The sequence below is a fragment of the Peromyscus leucopus genome, chromosome 2, assembly GCF_004664715.2.
Source record: "Peromyscus leucopus breed LL Stock chromosome 2, UCI_PerLeu_2.1, whole genome shotgun sequence".
NCBI lineage: Eukaryota > Metazoa > Chordata > Mammalia > Rodentia > Cricetidae > Peromyscus > Peromyscus leucopus.
In genome coordinates this window covers 135,251,747-135,274,306 of record NC_051064.1, presented here as the reverse complement: position 1 = coordinate 135,274,306, position 22,560 = coordinate 135,251,747, and the positions used below count along the sequence as shown (strand labels likewise).

The following is a 22,560-nucleotide window of genomic DNA, read 5'->3' as shown; positions in this document are numbered from 1 at the left end:
TAAAAAAAGCCCAGGACCAGATGGTTTCAGTGCAGAATTCTACCAGACTTTCAAAGTAGAACTAATACCAATCCTCTTCAAAGTGTTCCACACAATAGAAACAGAAGGAACACTACCAAACTCTTTTTATGAGGCTACAATTACCCTGATACCCAAACCACACAAAGATGCAACAAAGAAAGAGAACTACAGACCAATCTCCCTCATGAACATTGATGCAAAAATACTCAACAAAATATTGGCAAACCGAATCCAAGAATACATCAAAACAATCATCCATCACGACCAAGTAGGATTCATCCCAGGGATGCAAGGATGGTTCAACATACGGAAATCAGTCAATGTAATACACCATATAAACAAACTGAAAGAAAAAAACCACATGATCATCTCCCTAGATGCTGAAAAAGCCTTTGACAAAATCCAACACCCCTTCATGATAAAGGTCTTAGAAAGAATAGGAATACAAGGAACATTTCTAAACATAATAAAAGCAATCTATAGCAAGCCAACAGCAAACATCAAATTAAATGGAGAGAAACTCAAAGCGATACCACTAAATTCAGGAACAAGACAAGGCTGTCCACTCTCCCCATATTTATTCAATATAGTACTAGAAGTTCTAGCTAGAGCAATAAGACAACAAAAGGAGATCAAAGGAATACAAATTGGCAAGGAAGAAGTCAAACTTTCACTATTTGCAGATGATATGATAGTATACATAAGTGACCCCAAAAACTCTACCAGGGAACTTCTACAGCTGATAAACTCCTTCAGTAAAGTGGCAGGATACAAGATCAACTCAAAAAAATCAGTAGCCCTCCTATACACAAATGATAAAGGGGCTGAGAAAGAAGTCAGAGAAACATCACCCTTTACAATAGCCACAAATAATATAAAATACCTTGGGATAACACTAACTAAACAAGTGAAAGACCTTTTTGATAAGAACTTTAAATCTCTAAAGAAAGAAATTGAAGAAGATATCAGAAAATGGAAGGATCTCCCATGCTCATGGGTAGGTAGGATTAACATAGTAAAAATGGCAATCTTACCAAAAGCAATCTACAGATTCAATGCAATCCCCATCAAAATCCCAACACAATTCTTCACAGACTTGGAAAGAAAAATACTCAACTTTATATGGAAAAACAAAAGACCCAGGATAGCTAAAAGAATCCTATATGATAAAGCAACCCTTGGAGCATCACCATCCCGGACCTCAAACTCTACTATAGAGCCATAGTAATAAAAACAGCTTGGTACTGGTATAAAAACAGACATACGGACCAATGGAATCGAATTGAAGACCCTGACATTAATCCATGCACATATGAACACCTGGTTTTTGACAAAGGAGCCAAAACTATACAATGGAACAAAGAAAGTATCTTCAACAAATGGTGCTGGCATAACTGGATGTCAATATGTAAAAGATTACAAATAGATCCATATCTGTCACCATGCACAAAACTCAAGTCCAAGTGGATCAAAGACCTAAACATAAATCCAGATACACTAAACTTAATAGAAAAGAAAATAGGAAGCACTCTTGAACGCATTGGCACTGGAGACCATTTCCTAAATAAAACACCGACAGCACAGACCCTGAGCACAACCATTAATAAATGGGACCTCTCAAAACTGAGAAGCTTTTGCAGGGCAAAAGACACAGTCAATAAGACAAAAAGACAGCCAACAGATTGGGAAAAGATCTTCACCAATCCCACATCTGACAGAGGATTGATCTCCACAATATATAAAGAACTCAAGAAACTAGACATCAAAGCACTGAACAGTCCAATTAAAAAATGGGCTAAAGAGCTAAACAGAGAATTCACAAAACAAGAACTACAAATGGCTGAAAGACATTTAAAGAAATGCTCAACATCCTTAATCATCAGAGAAATGCAAATCAAAACGACTCTGAGATACCACCTTACACCTGTTAGAATGGCTAAGATCAAAAACACCAATGACAACCAATGTTGGAGAGGATGTGGAGCAAAGGGAACACTCCTCCACTGTTGGTGGGAATGTAAACTTGTACAACCACTGTGGAAATCAGTATGGCGGTTTCTCAGAAAATTAGGAATCGAACTACCTCAAGACCCAGCCATACCACTCTTGGGCATATACCCAAAGAATGCTGATACATACCATAAAGATACATGCTCATCTATGTTCATAGCAGCACTATTTGTAATAGCCAGAACCTGGAAACAGCCTAGATGCCCATCAACGGAAGAATGGATGAAAAAAATGTGGTACATATACACAATGGAGTACTACTCAGCAGAGAAAAACAATGAAAGCATGAAATTTGCAGGCAAATGGATGGAACTAGAAAAAATCATCCTGAGTGAGGTAACCCAAACCCAGAAAGACAGTTATGGTATGTACTCACTCATTGGTGGATTCTAGATATAAAATGAACAATCAGACCACAACCCATAGAACCATAAAGGCTATATATATATATAGCATGGAGGTCCCTAGGACGACTGTGGCTTATAATAAATTTCAGTTTTACTCAATTATTGAAAAAAAAATAGCCAAATGAATAGAAACACATGAACTATGAACCAAAGGCTGAGGGGCTCCCACCTGGATCAGGCCCTCTGAACAGGTGAGACAGTTGATTGGCTTGATCAGTTTGGGAGGCATCTAGGCAGTGGGACCAAGTCCTGTGCTCAATGCATGAATTGGCTGTTTGAAACCAGGAACTTATGCAGGGACACTTGGCTTAGTCTGGGCGGAAGGGACTGGAACTCCCTGGACTGAGTCTACCAAGTTGATCACAGTCCTCGGGGAGGACTTGTCCTGGAGGAGGTGGGAATGGAGGGTGGGCTGGGGGTAAGGGAGGGCGTGGAAGGGGGAGAATAGGGGAACCCATGGCTGATATGTAGAATTGAATGGTATTGTAAAATAAAAAATATATATCACAAATAAAAAAAAAAAAAAAATAGCAAAAGATGGAAGACAATTTTTCATTAGGGATTATTGAAAAGCTACAGATAGACACACTAGACACAGACAGACAAAAATGGACAGACAGACACACACACACACAGACACACACACACACTCACACACTCACACTGCTATGGACACTGGTCACATGGAGTTCATATATTGAAACATTAACTCCCAATGAGATGGTACTGGAAGATGGAGCCCTTGGTAGGTGATTAGTATTGGATGAGGTCGAGGGGGCCTCTGACGCCACTAGAAAGCCTGCCGTCTCTTTCTCCACACATGCACCCACAGGCATCCACCACAATGTCACCTAAGCACACTGTTGGCAAGAATCCTCACCAGACAGTAATATGATGACACCCTGATCTCAAGATGCGCAGTCCTTAGAACTGAGAAAACCAATCCTGTTGTTTAACCCATCTAGTCCACGGTATTTTGTTATGGCAGCCTGGGTTGACTACAGTACTAGTACTGCATACAGTGAATGGCATTCTCCATGTGTAACATTACAAAGGCATGAAGGCAGCGCTATGAAAACATAATTCATGAGGCAAGAAGTAATTACAAGTTGCAGGCTGGAGACATGGCTCAGTGGTTAAGAGAGCTCGCTGCTCTTCCAGAGGACCCGGGTTCAGTTCCCAGCACCCACATCAGGCAGCTCACAACTGCCTGTGACTCCAGTTTGCCTCCAAGGTCACCCATACAGACATGTATGCATAAATAAAAAATTTTTAAATCCTAAACACACACACACACACACACACACACACACACACACGGGCTCGAGAAATGGCTCAGTGGTTAAGAGCACATACTGCTCTTCCTGAGGACCTAAATCCAATTCCCAGCATCCACATCAGGTGGCTTACAACTTAACTGCCTGTGACCCCAGGTCCAGGGGATCTCACACCTCTAATCTCTGAGCACTCGCAGTCATGTGCACGTACCCCACACACGAACACATAATAAAAAAATCTACACACACACACACACACACACACACACACACATTGCTAAACAATGCATAGCACACTACTATTTGTAAATAAGGGAAAAAATTGGATTTGCTTGTTGCATAAATGGAATATCCCTGGAAAACTATAGTAATTCCAGGCAAAGACAGGAGTACGTCTCATTGTATGCACTATCTGTTGAAATTACAGAGCACATCAATATATTACCTATTCCAAAAATATTCTTAAGAGGGAAAAAATAGTGATCATTTGTTAGCCCTCAAAAAATGACTTCAGCCAGGCAGTGGTAGCTTTTAATCCCAGCAAAGGGAGCTGGATCTCTGAATTCAAGGCCAGCCTGGTCTACAGAGGAAGGTCCAGGATAGACAGGGCTACACAGAGAAACCCTGTCAGGGGGTGGGGAGATGACTTCACTTGTATAACGATCTTAAGAATCCTCAATTTTTTTCCAGCTGAGCATGGTGGCACGCACTAATTCTAGCACTCCAAGGCAGACAGGTGGCTCTCAGTGAGTTCAAGGCCAGCCTGCTCTACATAGTGAGTTCCAGAATAGTCAGAGCTACATAATAGACCCTGGCTCAAAACAAACCAACAAAACTTCCATTTTCATCAGCAAAAATGGTTAACAGCCTGTCTTGAGCTTGCTAATCAAACTATTCAAATCTCAAATCTCTGCCTGTTCGGTTCAATCTGCCTTAATAGTCCCAAATCAGTAGTAGTCTTTCTGAACACCAAAAAAAAAAAAAACCATTTCTCTTGAAACTACTTATGGAGACATACCATGTTCTGCCTAGTTAAATGGACTGGTGCTATCATATGGCTGTACCAAAAAAGGTGACATTACCCGAAACCCTAAGCACAATGGCCAGCATAAAATGCTAAACCAACAATTATTTCACATTTGTTGGTAATGACCTGATTGGGTGAGCCCGGATTACTCAACCCTCCTTCACTGGTCAAGGACCGATGCCACCGCCGACGCACATGAAGTGCCTATGGCGGTCTCCAGCACCCCAGGATGCCCACTTAATGCTGGGCCAGATCCCCGCCCTCCACTTCCAATGTTCCCCCCAGAGCTGCTGGTCGTGGCAGGCTGGGGAGAACACACCCTGCGGGTGACCGGTGGTTGAGCCTCTCCCAGGATGCCACAGCACGACTGACGCCGCGCGCAGCCCGTCGCCGGAAGCCACCTCCCTCCATCCCGACCCCCTCCCTCGGGCGCCCCCAAAGCCCGCGCGTCGCCTCAGCCACGGCGTCCCACCTGCACCTTCCGCCTCTTCAGCGCCGCCGCGTCCAGCCACACGCCACACGCCTCCTTCTCCTCCTCCTTCTCCGGCCTTCTACGTCTCATGACGGCGGCGATCCGCGCGCCTCTGCAGCCGCCGTTGGCGCCGACGCGCGTTCGGATCTCGCGCCGCTGCGGGGGGCGGGGCCCCGCCGTGACCGTCATGACGTAGGCCCCGCCTCTGACCACGCCCAGTGCGCTAGAGCGATCGATCGGGGCGTTTCCCCGGCGCTGCTCTCCTCTTCCCGCCTTCCTACCCGGAGCAGAGGTCCAGAAAGCCCTCTGCGTGCGTGGGTTACCACCGCGTTTGGTTTGGCAGGACTGCACATTTTTCATATATATATATATATCATTTTTTCAAATTATATAGGTGTGTGTGTGTGTGTGTGTGTGTATGCGCGCGTCTACTTGTGGGTTAGTGCAGGTGTATGCGGAGGACGGACAGAACAGTCAGATCCCTTGGATGGAGATAGAGTTCATAGGTTCTTTTGAGATGCCGTGTGGGTGCTGGGATCAAATCAGGGTCCACTGCAAGAGCAGCCAGTGTTCTTAACCGCTAAGCCATCTCACCAGTCCCAGACTGCACAGTTTGACTGCCCGGAGCCTCCCCTCCCACAAAGGAAGCAGTGGAGCCAGGGTCTGGACCCCACTCCAAACCCCCTTGCCTCATCGCTGACCTAGTGGTTACCTGACACTCGAGGTTGCCACTAATCAGCCTGTAAGAGTAACGGAGCCACTACATGGAAGATTTTTGAAAACATGAAATAAAAATTGTAACCAAGGGGTGAGGATGTAGCTCGTTTGATAGAGTGCTTATCTAGCATGATGGAAGGGTGTTAATACCAACACTTGAGAGGCAGAGGCAGACAGATTTCTGTGAGTTTAAAGCAAAACTAGTTTGTTACTATTATGTGTAATTATGTTTAGGAGGGGCATGCATGTAAGTGATGGTTCCTTCAGAGGCATCGTGCCCCTGGAGCTGTAGTGGGAGATTGTGAGCCATCCAATGTGGGTGCTGGAAATCGAACTCAGGTCTTCTAGAAGGACCACTGAACAATCTCTCCAGCCCCAGGTGTATATTTCTTATAAGCTGTCATACACATCATTTTATATAAATTTTCATATGTATACATTTAATGACTTATGTGAAGCCCCCCCAGAATATGTTATCAGTGGAGGGCTATTCCTATTCACTTACTCACTCTGCACCTACTGGGGACTGAATGTAGGGCCTTATGCAAAGTCTCTACAGTTGAGCGGTATTACCAATCCTCTCTGATTCGAGACAGGGTCTCTCTGTTTGCCAGGCTGGCCCTCTATCAGAGACAGGATCTCTCTGTTTGCCAGGCTGGCCCTCTACCACTGAGCTTTGTCCTCAACCCTTAGATTTTAAACAATATTTTTGGTTTTTGTTCTGTTTTGTTTTGTTTTTTGAGACAGGGTTTCTCTGTGTAGCTTTTGAGCCTTTCCTGGAACTTGCTTTGCAGCCCGTACTGGCCTCGAACTCACGGAGATCCACCTGCCTCTGCCTCCTGGGTGCTGGGATTATAGGCATGTGCCACCACAGCCTGGTGTAAATTTTAGAAGTAATTAAAAAACTGTTTAAAGCCGGGTGGTGGTGGCTCACATCTTTAATCCCAGCACTCAGGAAGCAGAGGCAGGCAGATCTCTGTGAGTTCGAGGCCAGCCTGGTCTACAGAGCAAGTTCTAGGACAGGCACCAAAGCTACACAGAGAAACCCTGTCTTGAAAAACAAAAAAACAAAAATTATTTAACTTTAAAAGTGCTCTTTAATCCCTCAAAATGCCAAATATGTATATACTTACACACACACACACACACACACACACACACACACACACACACACGTGTTCCCAACCTCAATTCTACCCTCAGGTAAAAATAAAACAAGAACGCTCCTGCTCCACAGCATCCCCTCAGCACCCTGCAGCTCCCTTCCGAAAACCTCCTTGTGAATGGGGCCCCTCCCTGAGCAGAAGTCAAAAAGCCGAGGAAGCTGATGTCACAGTCACTTTATTGACTCTAGGGCACATGAGGGACCAGACACCAGCCTTCCCTCCGGCCCCACTGAACCCCCACTTTGCGTTTCCGGGTCTGGGCACTGATATCCCCTTTTGCCTGGAATGCCCTTCTAAGCTGGGTCAGCAAACTTCTACTCACTCTCCCCAACCCAGAGATCTGAATGCCCCAGGCGATGCTCCGTGATTGGCCTGGCCTCTGGGCTTCCTCTGACAGTTTTTATTAGGTGCTAAAGCCTAGAGTCCCGGGAAACAGCTAAGGAGACAGAACTCAGAATCACAAGTGAGCCTTGTGGGAGAGGAGTTGGAAAGAGTGCAGGACACACAGGCCAGTGCTACATGTGAGGCTTAAGACTGGGGCTGTGGTGATGGGGGATGGGCAGTGGGTGGGGATTTGCGTCTTGGGAGGCTCTCTGGAACCCAGTGACTCAGGCTGGCATGCAGGGGACGGTAAGATTAAAATGCTACCCATCTTTTGACCTGTTTCCTTCCCCTCCACCAGTGACATGTGGTAGAAGATGGCCGCTGAGGATTCCTCTCCCTCTCAGCTCAAATGTGACTCTGGCCAAGGACTCATCTCCCACCCAACAACCTGGAACCCCCAGACCAGGGTGCTGACCAGAGCTGGACCCCAACTATTAGCTCTGTTAGGAAGCAAGGAAGGAACATTGAGAAAGATCTACTCCCTTATCTCTTCCCCTCCCAGGGCAGGGAACTGGTCAGGGATGCTGTAACTCCCAGCCAATCCCCAGGTCCAAGGACTGGCTAGCGCCATCGTGACCATTGAGCTTGTAGGCAGGGAGTCGTGGCCTGCCAGATAGACACAACTTTACCAGGCCTGGTTCCCATCTGGAGCCAAGTCCAGGCCTTTGTCCCTTCTAGCGCCTTCTCTCGCGCTGCCAGCTCCCACCCTGCCAGCTTTCACTTAGTCTTCTGATGGAGTTTGCGCCGCACCAGCTGGCTGAGAAGCAGGGCCGTGAGGATGCTGCTGCCCACGGTGAGTAGGAAGAGGCCGGAGAAGTTGTGGGGGCAGCGGGCATGCAGGGCCTCATAGATGGGCTTCCGGGCCTGATAGTCCAGCGTCACCGCCTCTAGCTGGGCCAGTGTGCACAACACCAAAAAGACATGGAAAACTTGGTGTCCCTGCCCAAAGATGTGGCAGCTGCCGGGGAACCAACTCTCGGGCATGACGGTGGAGAAAAACGCAGCGGCCAGAAGAAAGAAAACCACCTGGCACTTGTGATAGAGAAGAGCGGGGTCATCCTCGGCAGGGAGAGGGGACACTATGATGCGGTGTACCACGGGGCTGATGTCCAGCGCATAGGCCAGCGCCGAGGGCACCTCCTGGCAAGTTCGGCCCAGCAGGCCTGGTTTCTGGCTGTACTTGTTGTAGCAGGAGCCGGCACAAGACAGCCAGGCCAAAAAGGCAGCCATGGGCAGGAAGATGGCCTGTACCTGGGCATGCCAGGAGGGCTCAATGGCGTAGTAGAAGTGCGCCAGGGCACTGCCAAACTGGTACACGGCCACGCCCACGTAGTCCAGGAAGAAGAAGCTGTAGTGCCAAAATTCCGACTTGGCTTGCAGGAGGTGCGCCAGGGCACTGAAGGAGAGGTAGGTGAAGGAGGCCAGGACGATGATGAAGAGCGGCAGGGCGTGCGGGTCCTCCCGGAAGTCCACACTCCCCACCAGGATGAGCAGGCGCAGCAGCAGCGCCAGGGCGGCCAGCAGGTGGGTCCACACGTTCACAGCCTCATTGTGCTGCTGGAAGAGCGTGCGGAAGTAGAAGCACCAGGTCTGATGCAGCGGCCGGTAGCCGGCGTAGATGTAGGGCTTCCAGAAGAGGGGCGGCACCTCAGCCCGGTCCACCGTGAACACGGGCTCCGGCTGCAGAGGCTTCTGGCCCACGTGCCACAGGCTGGACAGCAGGTGGCTGAACTTCTGGGCTACTGCCATCGCCATGGCGGGGTCCTGAGCAGGAAACTGGGAGAGAGGTCAGGGCAAAGTCAAGGTCCTGGTGTGTCTACCTGGGGCTCTGACGCCCCAGACTTCCTCCCATCTCCCATACCCTGTCCTCAGGCTGAGTGTGAGAACCAAAGAGTGACCCTAAAACAGCCAAGCTCTCTCCCCTGGCATTCTCAGAACAGGGCCTGGCGTAGCAGATGCTCAGTTGTAGGACTAGCAGAGTCACTGTACCTAGGGTAAATCACAAGAGTAAAGAGTTTTCTAGAAGTGTTTCGACCTTGAAGCATCGTTGGGGAAAACGGTGATTGTGTTTCCCATGATTTGTGGAATTTTTTTTTCTGAAGGGGGTGTTACAGCCTTCGCATGACTTTGGTTACGAGACGGTGCTGGCACACCTGAGGCTCTTGGATTATTGTGTGCTGCAAACGGTACCCGGTCAGGGACTGACTGAAGTAGCAGCGGCATGCGATGCTTTAGAGAAACATGGGAATTAGAATAGGGACCTCGGTATGAGGAAATACCTTACCTGAAAAATAACTTTGTGTTACCATCAATAAATACGCCTTTGTGCTGTTTGGGGTTCTGTTCACGGGAGGCTGGACCTTCCTGTTGACCTCTTTCTGCCAGCGACTCACGCAACACAGAACAACACCCCGACGCTCAGTGCATGTGGAAGGGCCTCATTCATTCCTGGGGATCCCTGCCTCAGTCACTTCCAGTACAGTTACCCCAGCAGCCCCAGCTCTTTTCTCTGCTTAAGTCTAGAGGAGATGGGGACAGGTTCTTTCAGCCTGTGAGTTTGTACCACCATCCACGTTCACTGTGGGTGACAATAACCCTGTTAACAGACCCAACTATCTCTACCCACAAGCCATCCAGAGCTGCCAGGGACTCCACTGACCACCCCACCCCCAACCACCACCCCACATGATCTGCCCCTATTTCCTTCTCCAACCTAGCCACAGTCACAGCCACGCCAGACTCCTGCGGCTCCTGCCTCATGTCATAGCTTTGCACCAACTGTCCCCTCTAATGAGGCTCCTCCCATCTTGCCTACTAGGCAAACTCCTAGTCACTCCTCAAAACCTGTTTCTTCTTTGTCCCCCGGATACATCTCCTTTGACCTCTCTACTAGAGTGCCTACCACCAAACTCTCATGCCTCTCAAGGGCATCAACTGTGTTACTATGAGCTCAAAGAGGTTGGGCAGTTTGTCTCCATACTTCGTGAACTTGTCGTGTGCAGCAAGTGGCTTGCACTGCTTTCTAGATGAAAGAACAGCATGATGCATTCTGGTAGCACTCCAAGAGCCAACTCCAAAAGCCACTTTTCCCTGAGAGAAGTCTCAGCATCCAGGCCTAGAGAATCACCCCTTTCCCTCAGCCCCGCCAGTCTCCTCTCTGCTGCCCTTGGATCCTAATTCCAGATAAACCCAACTTAACGGCTCGTCCTGGAACGCAAAGCTTGACCGCCCCGTCCTGATTCCCACCTAGGCTACGTCATGCCCCAAACACACCCAGCTTCCTTTCCTCTGCGGTCAGTCGCTGGGCCTGCTGTCGCCCTGGGGTAGGAGTTCACAGAGACAGTGGAGCCTGCACAGGTCTGAGCCAGATCAGGGAGGGGAAGTGCTGAGAGGGGAAGTGAACACAGCCCCACACTGCCCTTGGCTGTGTCAGAGGCGCAGCAGATGGTAGCTGAAGTTCAGCGTGTCAACCCACCCACCAGGAGGCGACTCCCTGATGGGTGAATCTCTGCTAGGCAAGGCCCCCAGACCACAGACTCCAGAATGTCTTTTGCTTCTGCTGTGCCTTTACATGTTTGCCGCTGCGGTCTCCCTCTGGTGTCTGGCATGGTGTGAATGGGTGCGGGAGATCCTCACTGCCTGTAATGTAGTGTGTTTATATCATGGAAACATCCCTTTCTGCTGGGCATTTTTACCTGTGGACTATTATGAAGATGATTCCTTCCTAAGCTGTACTGTCTAAATGATAATATTGTTAGTTTAAATAAAGTTTTGGTGATTAAAAATATAAACAAGGAAGTGTCACATTGCTACAACACATGAATGAGTTCCTGTGGAGGAGCTGTATAGACTGTGGCTTAGGTTAAGGATTAAGACAAACAATTAAGGGGGCTGGAGAGATGGCTCAGCAGATTAGAGCATTGGCTGCTCTTCCAGAGAACCTGGGTTCAATTCCCAGCACTCACATGGCTGCTCACAACTCTCTATAACTTGAGGGTCCAACACCCTCACACAGTCATACATACAGGCAAAACACTAATAAAGTAAAAATAAATTTAAAAAAAGAAAGAAAAACAATTGACTCCCAGTTAGCCCAGCTACCTTAAATTCTTTTAACCTTAATGTTGGGAGATGTGTTCACAGGTTTTGGAGTGCATCATCACAGCTGAAACAAAGCTTTGAAAATAACTTAAAGTTAGACTAAGCTGTTTTTGTCAAATAGCTTTGAGGGGAAATACTCAAGAAGCTGATCTAAAGTTTTAGAAAGGCACGTAGCTGAATGCGGAACTCTTTAAGGTCAGGGAACAAGAACAAAGCAGCCCAATTATCATTAGCTGACGTACTTTTCTTGCTAAGATTGGTTGATGACCAAAGGCGATGATTATTTCCTTGTACCCATTTTTGCCCTCAATCTACTGATATAAAAAAACTATTGATGAGTGACTATGCACCCTAAAGATTTCAAGTAGAGCTGACTGATTCTTTTCCACATGTAAAAGCTTAGGTTTGTGATTCCTGTAAGATTCCTTATGATTACCTTTCAAGATAAGTAATAAAGTAATTGGTCCTTTCTTTGTAACTGCAAAACACAGCCTGCCAGTAAAAGACCTGACTGAGAAGAGTATCTCGCTTGCCCACATGGTTAATCTATAACAAGTTGCTTGGATATGAATGTACATGGGTTCTTGGAATAATCTGTTTTTCCCCTGTAATACTAAAATGTTTAATCATATAAGGGATATGGAAAACATGCTGTTTTTTACTGTGTGTTTGTATTCATTGTAATCATTCACTTGAAAAACAGAATGTAACCACGTTGTAACTTTTATGTCACCTGAAAGATTATGCTGGGGTATATAGGCTGCAGGAAAAAGAATAAAGGTAGGGTTAAAATGGGCTAGAAGGAAAACATCAAGAAGGAGAGGGTCAAAACTACAAGGGAGACATCAGGAGTAAAGACAGAGTCAGAAGGAAAACATGAAGAATGAGAGAAGGAAATCACCAGGAAAATAAAGAACAGAGAATGCAAAAGAAGAATAAAGAAAAAGCCTGTAGGAAACCATCAAGAGAGTGTGTGAGTGTTTTTTTCCCTAACCCCCTCAGACAGAAAAGTCTAGTACACACGACTCTGTGGCTCCCTTTGAGCCCTGAGCTGTCTGGCCCCCCAGGCAGCGATACCATGTCCCTAACCCAGCAGCTACCTCCCATCGATAACCGCTCACAAAGGAAAAACTTGTTTTCTCCAATGGAGACTCCAGTGGAGTCTCACTGGTGTACAAGCCACCCTGGGGCAGGCCGCATTCCCAGCAGTAGGTGGCCAACACAACACAAACGCGTGGCTTTTTTTTTTTAAACCCTATGTATTTTTTGCATATATATTATGGTTTCTGATTTATTTTTTTACGAGTGATCCATGTGTGTGAATGTGTGCATCTCAGCCTCTATATGTGTTTATAGTATGATTTCTGATTTTGTTTTTTATGAGTGATCTGTGTGAGTCTCAGCATCTATATGCATTTCCTGTGATTTTTCTTCAGCCCTTTTTTTTTTTTTTTCGTTTGTTTGTATGTTTTGTTCTATTCTGGTTTGTTGGTTATTTTTTGGTGTGTTTTTTAAAAATATTTTTTTATTTATTTTTATGTGCATTGGTGTTTTGTCTGTATGTGTGTCAGTGTGAGGGTACCAGATTCCCTGGCACTGGAGTTACAGAGAGTGTGAGTCACCATGTGGATGCTGGGAATTAAACCCAGGTCCTCTGGAAAAGCATCCAGTGCTCTTAACCACTGAGTCATCTCTCCAGTCCTTGGTTTGTTTAGTTTTCTTTTATCTTATTATAAATAATTTTAGATGCCTGCTTGTATTGTAATGAGAGAAAGAAAGAAAGAAGGAAGGAAGGAAAGAAAGAAAGGAAGGAAGGAAGGAAGGAAGGAAGGAAGGAAGGAAGGAAGGAAGAAAAGAAGAAAACACTAACACACTGAATACGAGCATCCCTTTCTTTCTGTCTCCTGACCGTAGATGCCTGAGCACCTGCCGCCATGCCAGCTGGACCTCGATAGACCGTGATGGACTGCATCCTCAGACTGTGAGCCACAACAAGCCCTTCCTCACTCTGGTTACTTTTGTCAAGGCTTTTGTCACAGAGAAAATGACTAATATTTAAGACATGGTATCGGGCTATTTGTCAATCATTTAATAAACACAGCACAACTGCCTGGCACCTGCTGCTTAATGTGGGCTTATCATTTGTGCTGGTTGGTTTTACGTCAACTTGATACAAGCTAGAGTCATCAGAGAAGAGGGAGCCTCAGTTGAGAAAATGCCTCTGTAAGATCTGGCTGCAGGCAAGCCTAGAGGGCATTTTCTTAAGTAGTGATCAATGGGGGAGGACCCAGTCCATTGTGGGTGGTGCCATCCCTGAACTGGTGGTCCTGGGGTCTGTAAGAAAGCAGGCTAGCCAAGTCAGGAGGAGCAAGCCAGCAAGCAGCTCCCCTCCTAGGCCTCTGCTTCAGTCCTGCCTCCAGGTTCCTGCCCGGTGTGAGTTCCTGTCCTGACTTCCTTTGAGGATGAACTATGATGTGTGATGTGGAAGCACAAGCCACATAAACCCCTTCCCCAAAGTCTCCTCACAGCAATGGTAACCCTGACGAAGACATCATCATTCATTAACTCAAGCAACTCTTGGTATCTGCCAGACGACTCCCTCAACAAGCTTTCCGGACTCAGCACGCACAGGTGTTCTGTCCACGGATCATCAGCTGTGACAGGGCCACCTTTGTCCCAGCCATTGTATGCGCCAGTGCTATGTTCTCACAGCCTCTCTGCCACTACCCCAGATCACGCCAAGGATGCATGCACAATTCAAGCGCTTACAGAGGCGGCATCGGGACCTGCCCCACGCCTGTTCTGCGCCCCCCCCCCCCCCCCCCCCCCGCCGCCAACCTCCCACTCTCTAGGCTTCTTCAAGAGTTCCAACATCAGGAGGCAGAGGCAGGCGGATCTCTGTGAGTTTGAGGTCAGCCTGGTCTACAGAGAGAGTTTCAGAACAGCCGGGGCTACATAAAGAAGTACTGTTTTGAAAAACAAACAAACAAGCAGTTCGATCAGTCTCCCCCCACTACCCACGGGGGCTCCTTAGCACAGGAAGCACCGTGCTGTTCTGCTTCCTTCACCCCAGAGAGCCTGACTCAGGGCAGATTCAGGAAGCGGATCCTTTAGATGGACTACTAACAAGGACTATTAATTTCCACCCAGGGCTTCTTCCTCTTCCCAAGAGACTGGACAATTTGGCCTCTGTTCATGTCCACGATTTTGTCTGCAGGGGCAGACGAGGCTTCAGACTGGGCGTTCCCTCCTAGATATAGCCAGCATGCAAGGCTTCCGTTCTGCCGTGGGAACAGTGAGGCTGGATAAAGTCTTGCACACCTAGTTACTGGGTCCCTGTGATCTCTCAAGTCCACTCCCAGGCTCCATCTCCCCACTCCTGGGACTTCCCGAGGCATGAGAACACACCAGACGCTCCGAGAAGTTCTATGGCAAAGTGTACTGAGCTTTGTTGAACCTACGTGTGCCAAGTTTACAGGACCTACCCTTCCTTTCCCAATCGTGAGTACAAGTTAAAATCAAACAGCTGTTCACTCTGTGCTTGTTGTAATAATTCTTTTTTTTTTTTTCCTGTTCTTTGAGACAGGATTTCACTGTGTACCCCTGGCTGTCCCGGAACTCGCTCTGTAGATCGGGCCAGCCCCAAACTCACAGAGCTCCTGCCTGCCTCTCGAGCGCCACCCAGCATAATCAATTCTTGTAACTTCCCTGGGCGGTAAGTCCTAGTTCGCCCATTGTGTTTTTCAGATGGTACAGTCTGAGAGATGAAGAGATTCTTACTCAAGGGAAGACAGGGAGAGGAAGAATGCATGTATGTGGGGACCCAGTTCTCTGCCTGCAAACCTGGACACTTGCCAACTTCTTTCTCCACTGCTGGCCTGCCTCCTGTGACCCCCTCCTGCTCCTCTGGAACACCACTGCTAAATACCGAGCTGAAGCAGGCAGTCCAGGCTTGTGTAAATTTATTTCCTCAGGCCTCTAGTCTCCCTCAGTCCTAGGCTCTTGATCTGCACCAGGGAAGTCCTGGCTTGCAGCCACACCTCAGGAGGCAGACAATACCAGCACACAACCCCCATGTATCTAGACACGATGGGCCCTAACCACAGAACCCAGAGGCAGCATTCTAGGGGGATAGAGGTTCCGTGGCTTGATTTCCATTAGACTACTGGCAGATAGATCTATTTTCAGAATCAGGTCCTATCCTCTGAATTTATAGAGACCTCAAACCCAGAGGAAAGCGGGGAGCAAGGTCAGAGGTCAAGGCTGAGCCAGAAGGAAAGGGGTAATCAAGAGATCAGCGGGCATCCAGAGTGATCTGCCAATCAGGCAGCCAGGCCTTGCCTGTCCCGGACAGCCAGCCCGGCACACTGCCACAGCACCCCCACCCACTAGGCCTCTCAGATTGCACTGGGTACCTGGGGTTGTTTCTCTGGAGCCTGGGGCCAATGACATCCACTGTGGAGCTGCAGAAAGTCACCAGATGCCCAGGGCTAAGTGGCACAGGTGAGGGACACTAGGGGTGGGGTTTCCAAGGGCCTGGAAGTGTCTTGTGTGATGTCATAGGAGGGCGGGGCTGAGGATGCCTTCCTTTGTTTCTGACCCCCACACTAGTAAAATCCAGGCTCAGCCACAAATACCACCTCTGTGGCAGAGGATATCTGTCTGGAAAGCTGTGATGTACCCAAGATCATCCAACAAAGGAAGAGCCAAGCCAACTGGTACCAAGTGGCTGGGGTCTGGGAGATGGGGGTCAGATACACTTGGCGGTACCTATCCCTTATTCAGTGGGAATCAAAGGGAGTTAGGAACAACAGGGTGAGGGAGCCCTGAAGGGTGGCGCACGCCTTTGACCCCAGCACTCTGGAGACAGAGGCAGGCAGATTTTCTGAGTTTCAGGCCAACCTGGTCTACACAGCAAGTTCAGGACAGCCAGCACTACACAGAGAAACCGGGTCTTGGGGGTGGGAGTAAGCGGCTACTTCCTTAGAAAGGCTAATTGGGAGGTGGGCTTTAGGAACAATCAAATGTGACACTAGAGCCCACAGAACAGAAGCTCCGCGACCTTGGGCCACTGACTGGTTCTTGGCTCCCCTGTGGGAATGACAGAATCACACACCTTGTAGATTGGGGCAGAGACTTGAAGAACTGGAACTAAGTTTGAAAACTAGTTAGGGACTCACAGCTGCCATTTTTATGAGTACTAGTAGAGTGGTTAGAGAAACCCCAGCCTGAGATTAGCTTGACGGGTTCTTTAAAAATCTGCCCGTGGAATGAGAGTGTGGCCTGGCGGGCACAAGGCCCAAAGTTCCACCCCAGCACAACAAAAACAAAAACCTTTAATCTGAGTCAGTGGATTGGGGGGGGGGGAGGGAAATACAGGGACGGATGGATGGACAGAAAGTTAACTGTATCCTAGCCTGATGTCATGGTGCCCACCTATAATTTCAGCACTTGGGAGGCTCAGGAGGGTCAGAAGTTGAGAGGTCATCCTTGGCTACATAGAGCAAGTACAAAGCCAGCCTGGGCTACATGAGACCGTCTTGGGGAGGGGGGGTGGTTAACTGTCTCCTGAAACATTTACCTGATCCTTGGGGACATATTAAGGACCAGGGAAACTAGAGTATGGACCCCTGAGGACACGGAACTGTTTAATAATTAAATTGTTCTCAGCAAGGAACATTCAGGGTAATGCCCTTCTGGATTCCAGGATCACTGAAAACTGGCACTTGCCCATAGACCCAGGAAAGGTGGCTGGGGCGTGACTTCCCCAAAGGAGGAGTCTTAACCCCAGCTGTTCTGTCACAGAGCTAGAGGACACCAGAGAGTAAATTGTGTAAGCAGGCAGGCCAAAAGATAGACGGCCTTGGCCTGGAGGGATGCCTTAGTAGCTAAGAGTCTTTGCTGCTTTCCCAGAGGATCTGAGTTCAGTCTCCTGTACCCAACAGGCTCAGAACTGCCTGTAACTCCAGTTCTAGGGGATCTGATGCCTCTAACTCTGTTGGCATCTGCACTTACATATGCACAAACCACATGTAGAAATACACATAAATGTAAATCAATTAAAAAAAAAATAGATGCCCTGACCTAGCCAGGGCAGGGCATTGGCTGCCAAGAGGAAGTGGGAATTCTGGCCCTCCCATCCCCCTTCTCCAAGCCTACTAACTCATACTCCCTTTTTCTAAATCCCAGGTCACCTCTTCACCTTCTCTTCCAAGCCTTGCCAACTCCAGTTCCTCCTGGAGTTCTCATACCTACTGGCTGGTACCCGCCTGGCTGTGGGTCATCAGGAGAAAGCGGGCTGTGGAGACAGCAGGCCCTGACCACCCTCCCTTCCGGCTGGCTGTGGGTCATCAGGAGAAAGCGGGGTTGGAGACAGCGAGCCTTGACTACCTTCCCTTCCGGCTGGCTGTGGGTCATCAGGAGAAAGCGGGCTGTGGAGACAGTGAGCCCTGACCACCTTTGCTTCCGGCTGGCTGTGGGTCATCAGGAGAAAGCGGGCTGTGGAGACAGCGAGCCCTGACCACCCTCCCTCCATGCTCAGGCGTCACCCAGTGTTTCCTAACTTGAACCCACCAGGCCGTCCCCACAGAGCAGGGGACACCGGGAAGGACGGGATTCCTGTTCTACTGTTTCACCCACACAGATGCCTATGGAGGGAAGTCAGGCAAAAGGCCACCGTGAAGAAGACACTGCCTGAAAGGGTGGGTGACTACTGCCCAACTCTGGGGGAGCCAAAAGTCCAGGTTTTGTGTGGGCATGGAATCTGAGGTCCAGAACTTACTAGCCTGGTAACTTTGTGAGAATTCCTTAGCCTCTCTGAGCTGGTTTCCTCAGAGGCTAAAAAGAGCTACCACTGGGCTCTCGTAAAAACTGTCACTGCTTAATGCTCATTATTTTTGTTGGGATCTCCGTGCTCAGCCACATAAGCCCTGGGTGGCTTGGACAAGCCCCTTCCACTTTGGGTCCTTTTTTTTTACAGGAAAAAAAAAAAAGAATTCACTTACTTCAAAGTGACCCGAAGCCCTGTTAACAGTCCATCTGCTGTGGGATGATCTTTCTGTACGCTGTGAATTTGTGTTACTCTCATTGGTTAATAATAAAGCTGTTTGGCCAATAGCAAGGCAGGATAAAGTTAGGCGGGACAATCAAACTGAAGACTGGGATGAAGAAGGGTGGAGTTGAGAGAGAGACACCAGGGAGCCACCCAAGAAGGAAGATGCTAGAGGACTGGTAAAGCCACAGACCACATGGCAATACATAGATTAACAGAAACGGGTTATTTAAAAGTAAGAGCTACACTTCCACAACTTAAGTAAAATATAGCTCTCTGAACAGATGAAGATAGGTTTCTTCTGTATCCCAGAATCTAATCAATATTTATATGTATAATTCAGCTATTATTTGGCTTAAAAGGGCTTATTGGGAAATGTTATCATTTATACTATTTCCTACAGAGAAAATATTTTACTTTTTAAGATAACCCTGGACTTTTAAATTATAACCTGTTTTTATGTTTAAGCTATCTGTGTATTATTTCTCCTACAGTTGTACATAAAATGTTTTTACATTCAAAAAAGGGAAAATACTATAGAATTGTATTACATGAAATATATAGAATATACAAATTCATAGAGACAGAAAGATTAGATGTTATCTCAAGATAGAGAAGAAAGGAATATAGAGCAGTGATTTCCTAAGTACAGAATCTCTGTTTTGTGTGATGAAAAAGCCCCACAAATGGACAGTAGTATCAGGACATAATATCATGAATGTAATAAATCAATACAATTAATGTAATTAATGACTATCATAAATATAATTATTGAATGAATACTGCGAATGTAATCAATGAATACCACAAATGTAATTAATATCACAAGTCTAGTTAATGAATATCATGAGTGTAATTAAAAAAAATAATAAATTTTTAAAAAGAAAGAGCTAGTCAAAAATAAGCCTGAGCTATTGACTGAGCATTTATAATTCATAGCCTTTGTGTGTTTATTTGGGACCAGGTGGTCAGGACAGAAAAACTCGGCCTCCATTTCCATCCATCAGCAGTTATTTTATTTTAGGCGTGCTATGCTCCAGGAACTAGTGCTTTGACAAGGATTAGACCCAGCACGTTAGCATGGTTATTCCCTAGCCCTCAGGTGCGTCAGGCCTCACTAAAGGAGGAACCAGGGTTAGCAGGCTTAGTCACCCCTGCCCTTCTTCGCCTCCTTAGCATGCAAAGCATCCACTGCTGCTTTGTGGACCTGACTGCTCAGCACATTCTCTTTAAGTCTGTTTTATCTTGCCATGGGGAGCAAAGGTTGGCCTCAATAGATAAAGAGAATAAAGCCGGGATTCAGAAATTACACGGTGTACAAATGCCATCTTCTTCCTTCTTCCTGTCTTTCTTCTTCCCTTGACTCTTCCTTTTGTCTTTCTTTGTGTGAGTGTGTACATGTGTATGCACGCACTTGTGAACGCCCACGTGTGGGTCTGTGTGGAGGCCAAAGTTCTGTGAGCTGTCTTCCTCTATCACGCTCTGCCTTATTTTGAGGCAGGGTCTCTTGCTGAACCTGGAGCTCTCCAGCTGGGCTGGACTGACTGGCCAGTGAGCCCCCTAAGCCCCACCCCACTCCCACCAGCCCTGGCTTTTCATGTGGGTGCTGGAGATCCAAACTCAGATCCTCATGCTTACCCAGCAAGCTCTCTACTGGCTCATCCCTCTGTGTCCTTTTCAGACAGGATCTCACCATGTCGCTCAGACTGGTCTTCAAGTCATGATTCCCCTGCCTCTGCCTCCCGAGTGCTGGGATTACAGGTGTGCACCACCATGCATACCTAATTTTTCATATTTCTATGAACCTGTTAAAAATAAATAATAACCCAGTTGGGCATGGTGGCGCACGCCTTTAATCCCATCACTCGGGAGGCAGAGGCAGTGGGTCTCTGAGGCCAACCTGGTGTACAGAGCAAGTTCCAGCAAAACCAGGGCTACACAGAGAAACCCTGTCTCGAAATAAACCAATAAATAAAACCCTAGCATTGGAAGGCTGAGACAGGCGTACTGAGAGTTCCAAGCAGCTTGGCCTATAGACTAAGACCCTGCCTCAAAAATAATTTAATTTAATTTAATAGTTACTTGGGAGCAGAAGGGGAAATCACTTGAACCCAGAAGTTCAAGGCCCATGTGGGAAAAACAGCAAGACTCCTACCTACAAAAGATAAAGACTAGCAATAAAAAGTCTAGCCAGAGTTAACATTGGGACTGTGGGAGGCAAAGCCTCCAGAGAGGTCCTGAGGGGAAGATAAGCCATGGAGGACCCCAAATGCTTGTTCATTGGTCCATCTGCTGATCCAGGCCCACAGGCAAGAAAACACCAAGTCTGTCTAACTCCAGAAACGGAGCTCCAGGCAATTTCTGGGCACCCAGGGAGTGAATGTAGATTGGACAAGCTCTGGCAGGCCTTCAGGTCTCTCAGCAACCAGGTCACCTCCCTCTCTGCAAACCAATTCTCCCATTCAGCTCAACCAGTTTAAAGAAAAAGCCCCCTCCATGTCTTCCAGGGTGGAACAGAAACGTTTGTAACTGTGCTGTGGGCCTCCATTTATACTCGGGAATGTGATCAGAATGGAAAGAGCAATTTTTAAGAAAATTCTCAGACACCCCACTGCTCCAAGGGGAGTACCCTGGAAGGGAGAAACAGCCAGAGAGGTTGGGCCAGCTAGCTCCAGCCGCCCAATACAGGACACAGCCGTGGGACAGGGCCTGAGGCTGGAAAGAGAACCCTAAGGCATGGGGGGTTGGGGGTGGGGCTGAGGCACACAGTCCTCCTGACAGGAGCTTCAACAAAGCATCTCGGATGTCCAACAAGTCCAGGCCAGCCTGGAGACCTGTTGGGACACAGGGCCTGAAGCAGGCTTGGAGTCTGCAGGGTTGCTAGGGAAAATCCCCAGGTTAGTGCTGTGGGTGGTGGGGTCTTGTCCCTTTTCCTCCCTAGAGCAATCTGGCTTCCCTGCCATTAAGGGAGGGGTCCAACATTCTGGCCTGGTGGCCCTCCCACCTCCCTAGAGCTTTCCTCAGGGTTCCCCCACAGGATCTGCATCCCACACCCACACCCACTCCTGCCCTTTCTTGCCCCATTATCTCCTTGCTCCTAGGGTGCACACAGCCTGTGCGGCTGTTCCTTGGGTGTGATCTTGCAGGCCCGCTCCCCTGTCTACCTTCTGCAGACTGTTCTGAAGTATTCCCTCCATCCCACCAGCTCGTAGGCCATGCTCCAGTCCTGGCCCCCCTCCCCTCCCTGACATGCTGCCTCTGGTCCCCCCATAACCTTCTGCTCTCTGCCCCCGCCTCCCCCCACCCCAGCTACAATGTTCCTCTCACCTCGCGGGGGGTTACCTCGGACTGACTCCGCTTTTTCCTGTCCCCTCCTTGCTGCTGATTCCCCTGGCGGTCTCTCCCGAACCCCTCCCGGGAGGTGCTCCCCTACATGACTGTCAGGGTCCCGCCGTTCTCAGCCTCGCCCCCTCTTCCGCCACCTGCCCACTTCCGCCACTGGGCACCGCGCACGTGCGGAGCTAGGAGCACACCCCCAACCCTGCGCCCCCCGCCGGAGGACCTCTCTACACCCAGCCCAGCCCCGGGATCTCCAGGCGCAGCCTCACCTGTGGCCAGAGCAAAGCCGAGAGCTGTCTGCTGCGTCCCGCCGCGGAGTCACAGATAAAGCGCGGCGGCCACGCCCCAAGCGCGGAGGGCGGCTCTGGACACCAGCGACTCACCCGCCTCCGCCAGGCTTATGCAAGCCTCGGCTGCAGGAGGAGTCACTCCTGATCGCATCCAGGACTTCCTGTGGTCACAGTACAGTCTGAAATTGGAGGCCCGGAGATCCTAGGCTCGGCAATGGGGCTGCAAACTCCTGCTGAGTTTATCCACTTCCCCAAAGTGCAGGCTTCAGGCTGGTGATAGCTGCAAGAGACTGGGATG

At 48.4% G+C, this 22,560-nt stretch overlaps 2 protein-coding genes and 1 long non-coding RNA gene across 6 annotated transcripts in view; 1 reads left to right on the top strand and 2 right to left on the bottom strand.

Moving 5' to 3' along the window:
* Positions 1 to 6,162, bottom strand: part of LOC114705939 (aurora kinase A and ninein interacting protein) — a 36,014-nt gene extending 29,852 nt beyond the window's left edge. The window contains 1 exon segment of the mRNA XM_028888113.2: positions 5,215 to 6,162. Within this exon segment, the coding sequence (XP_028743946.1) occupies positions 5,215 to 5,574 (360 nt within the window). The 5' untranslated portion in view covers positions 5,575 to 6,162.
* A 1,094-nt stretch (positions 6,163 to 7,256) lies between these two features.
* On the bottom strand, positions 7,257 to 22,321 carry Paqr7 (progestin and adipoQ receptor family member 7). 4 transcript variants are annotated; one of them, XM_028888195.2, is made up of 2 exons: positions 22,242 to 22,321; positions 7,257 to 9,257 (listed from the first exon to the last, which is right to left on the bottom strand). In XM_028888195.2, exon 2 carries the CDS (start codon positions 9,234 to 9,236, stop codon positions 8,199 to 8,201), a length of 1,038 nt encoding a protein of 345 aa, XP_028744028.1. In that variant the 5' UTR covers positions 9,237 to 9,257; positions 22,242 to 22,321; the 3' UTR covers positions 7,257 to 8,198. The 4 variants fall into 4 exon arrangements, with proteins under 4 accessions (XP_028744028.1, XP_028744029.1, XP_037058952.1 ...); XM_028888196.2 differs by lacking the exon at positions 22,242 to 22,321 and adding an exon at positions 21,961 to 22,194; XM_037203057.1 differs by lacking the exon at positions 22,242 to 22,321 and adding an exon at positions 20,272 to 20,389.
* LOC119087461 lies at positions 12,088 to 13,698 on the top strand. The gene is made up of 2 exons (XR_005090929.1): positions 12,088 to 12,555; positions 13,497 to 13,698. It is a non-coding gene; the product is annotated as an uncharacterized LOC119087461 (long non-coding RNA).
* Positions 22,322 to 22,560: the final 239 nt, after the last annotated feature.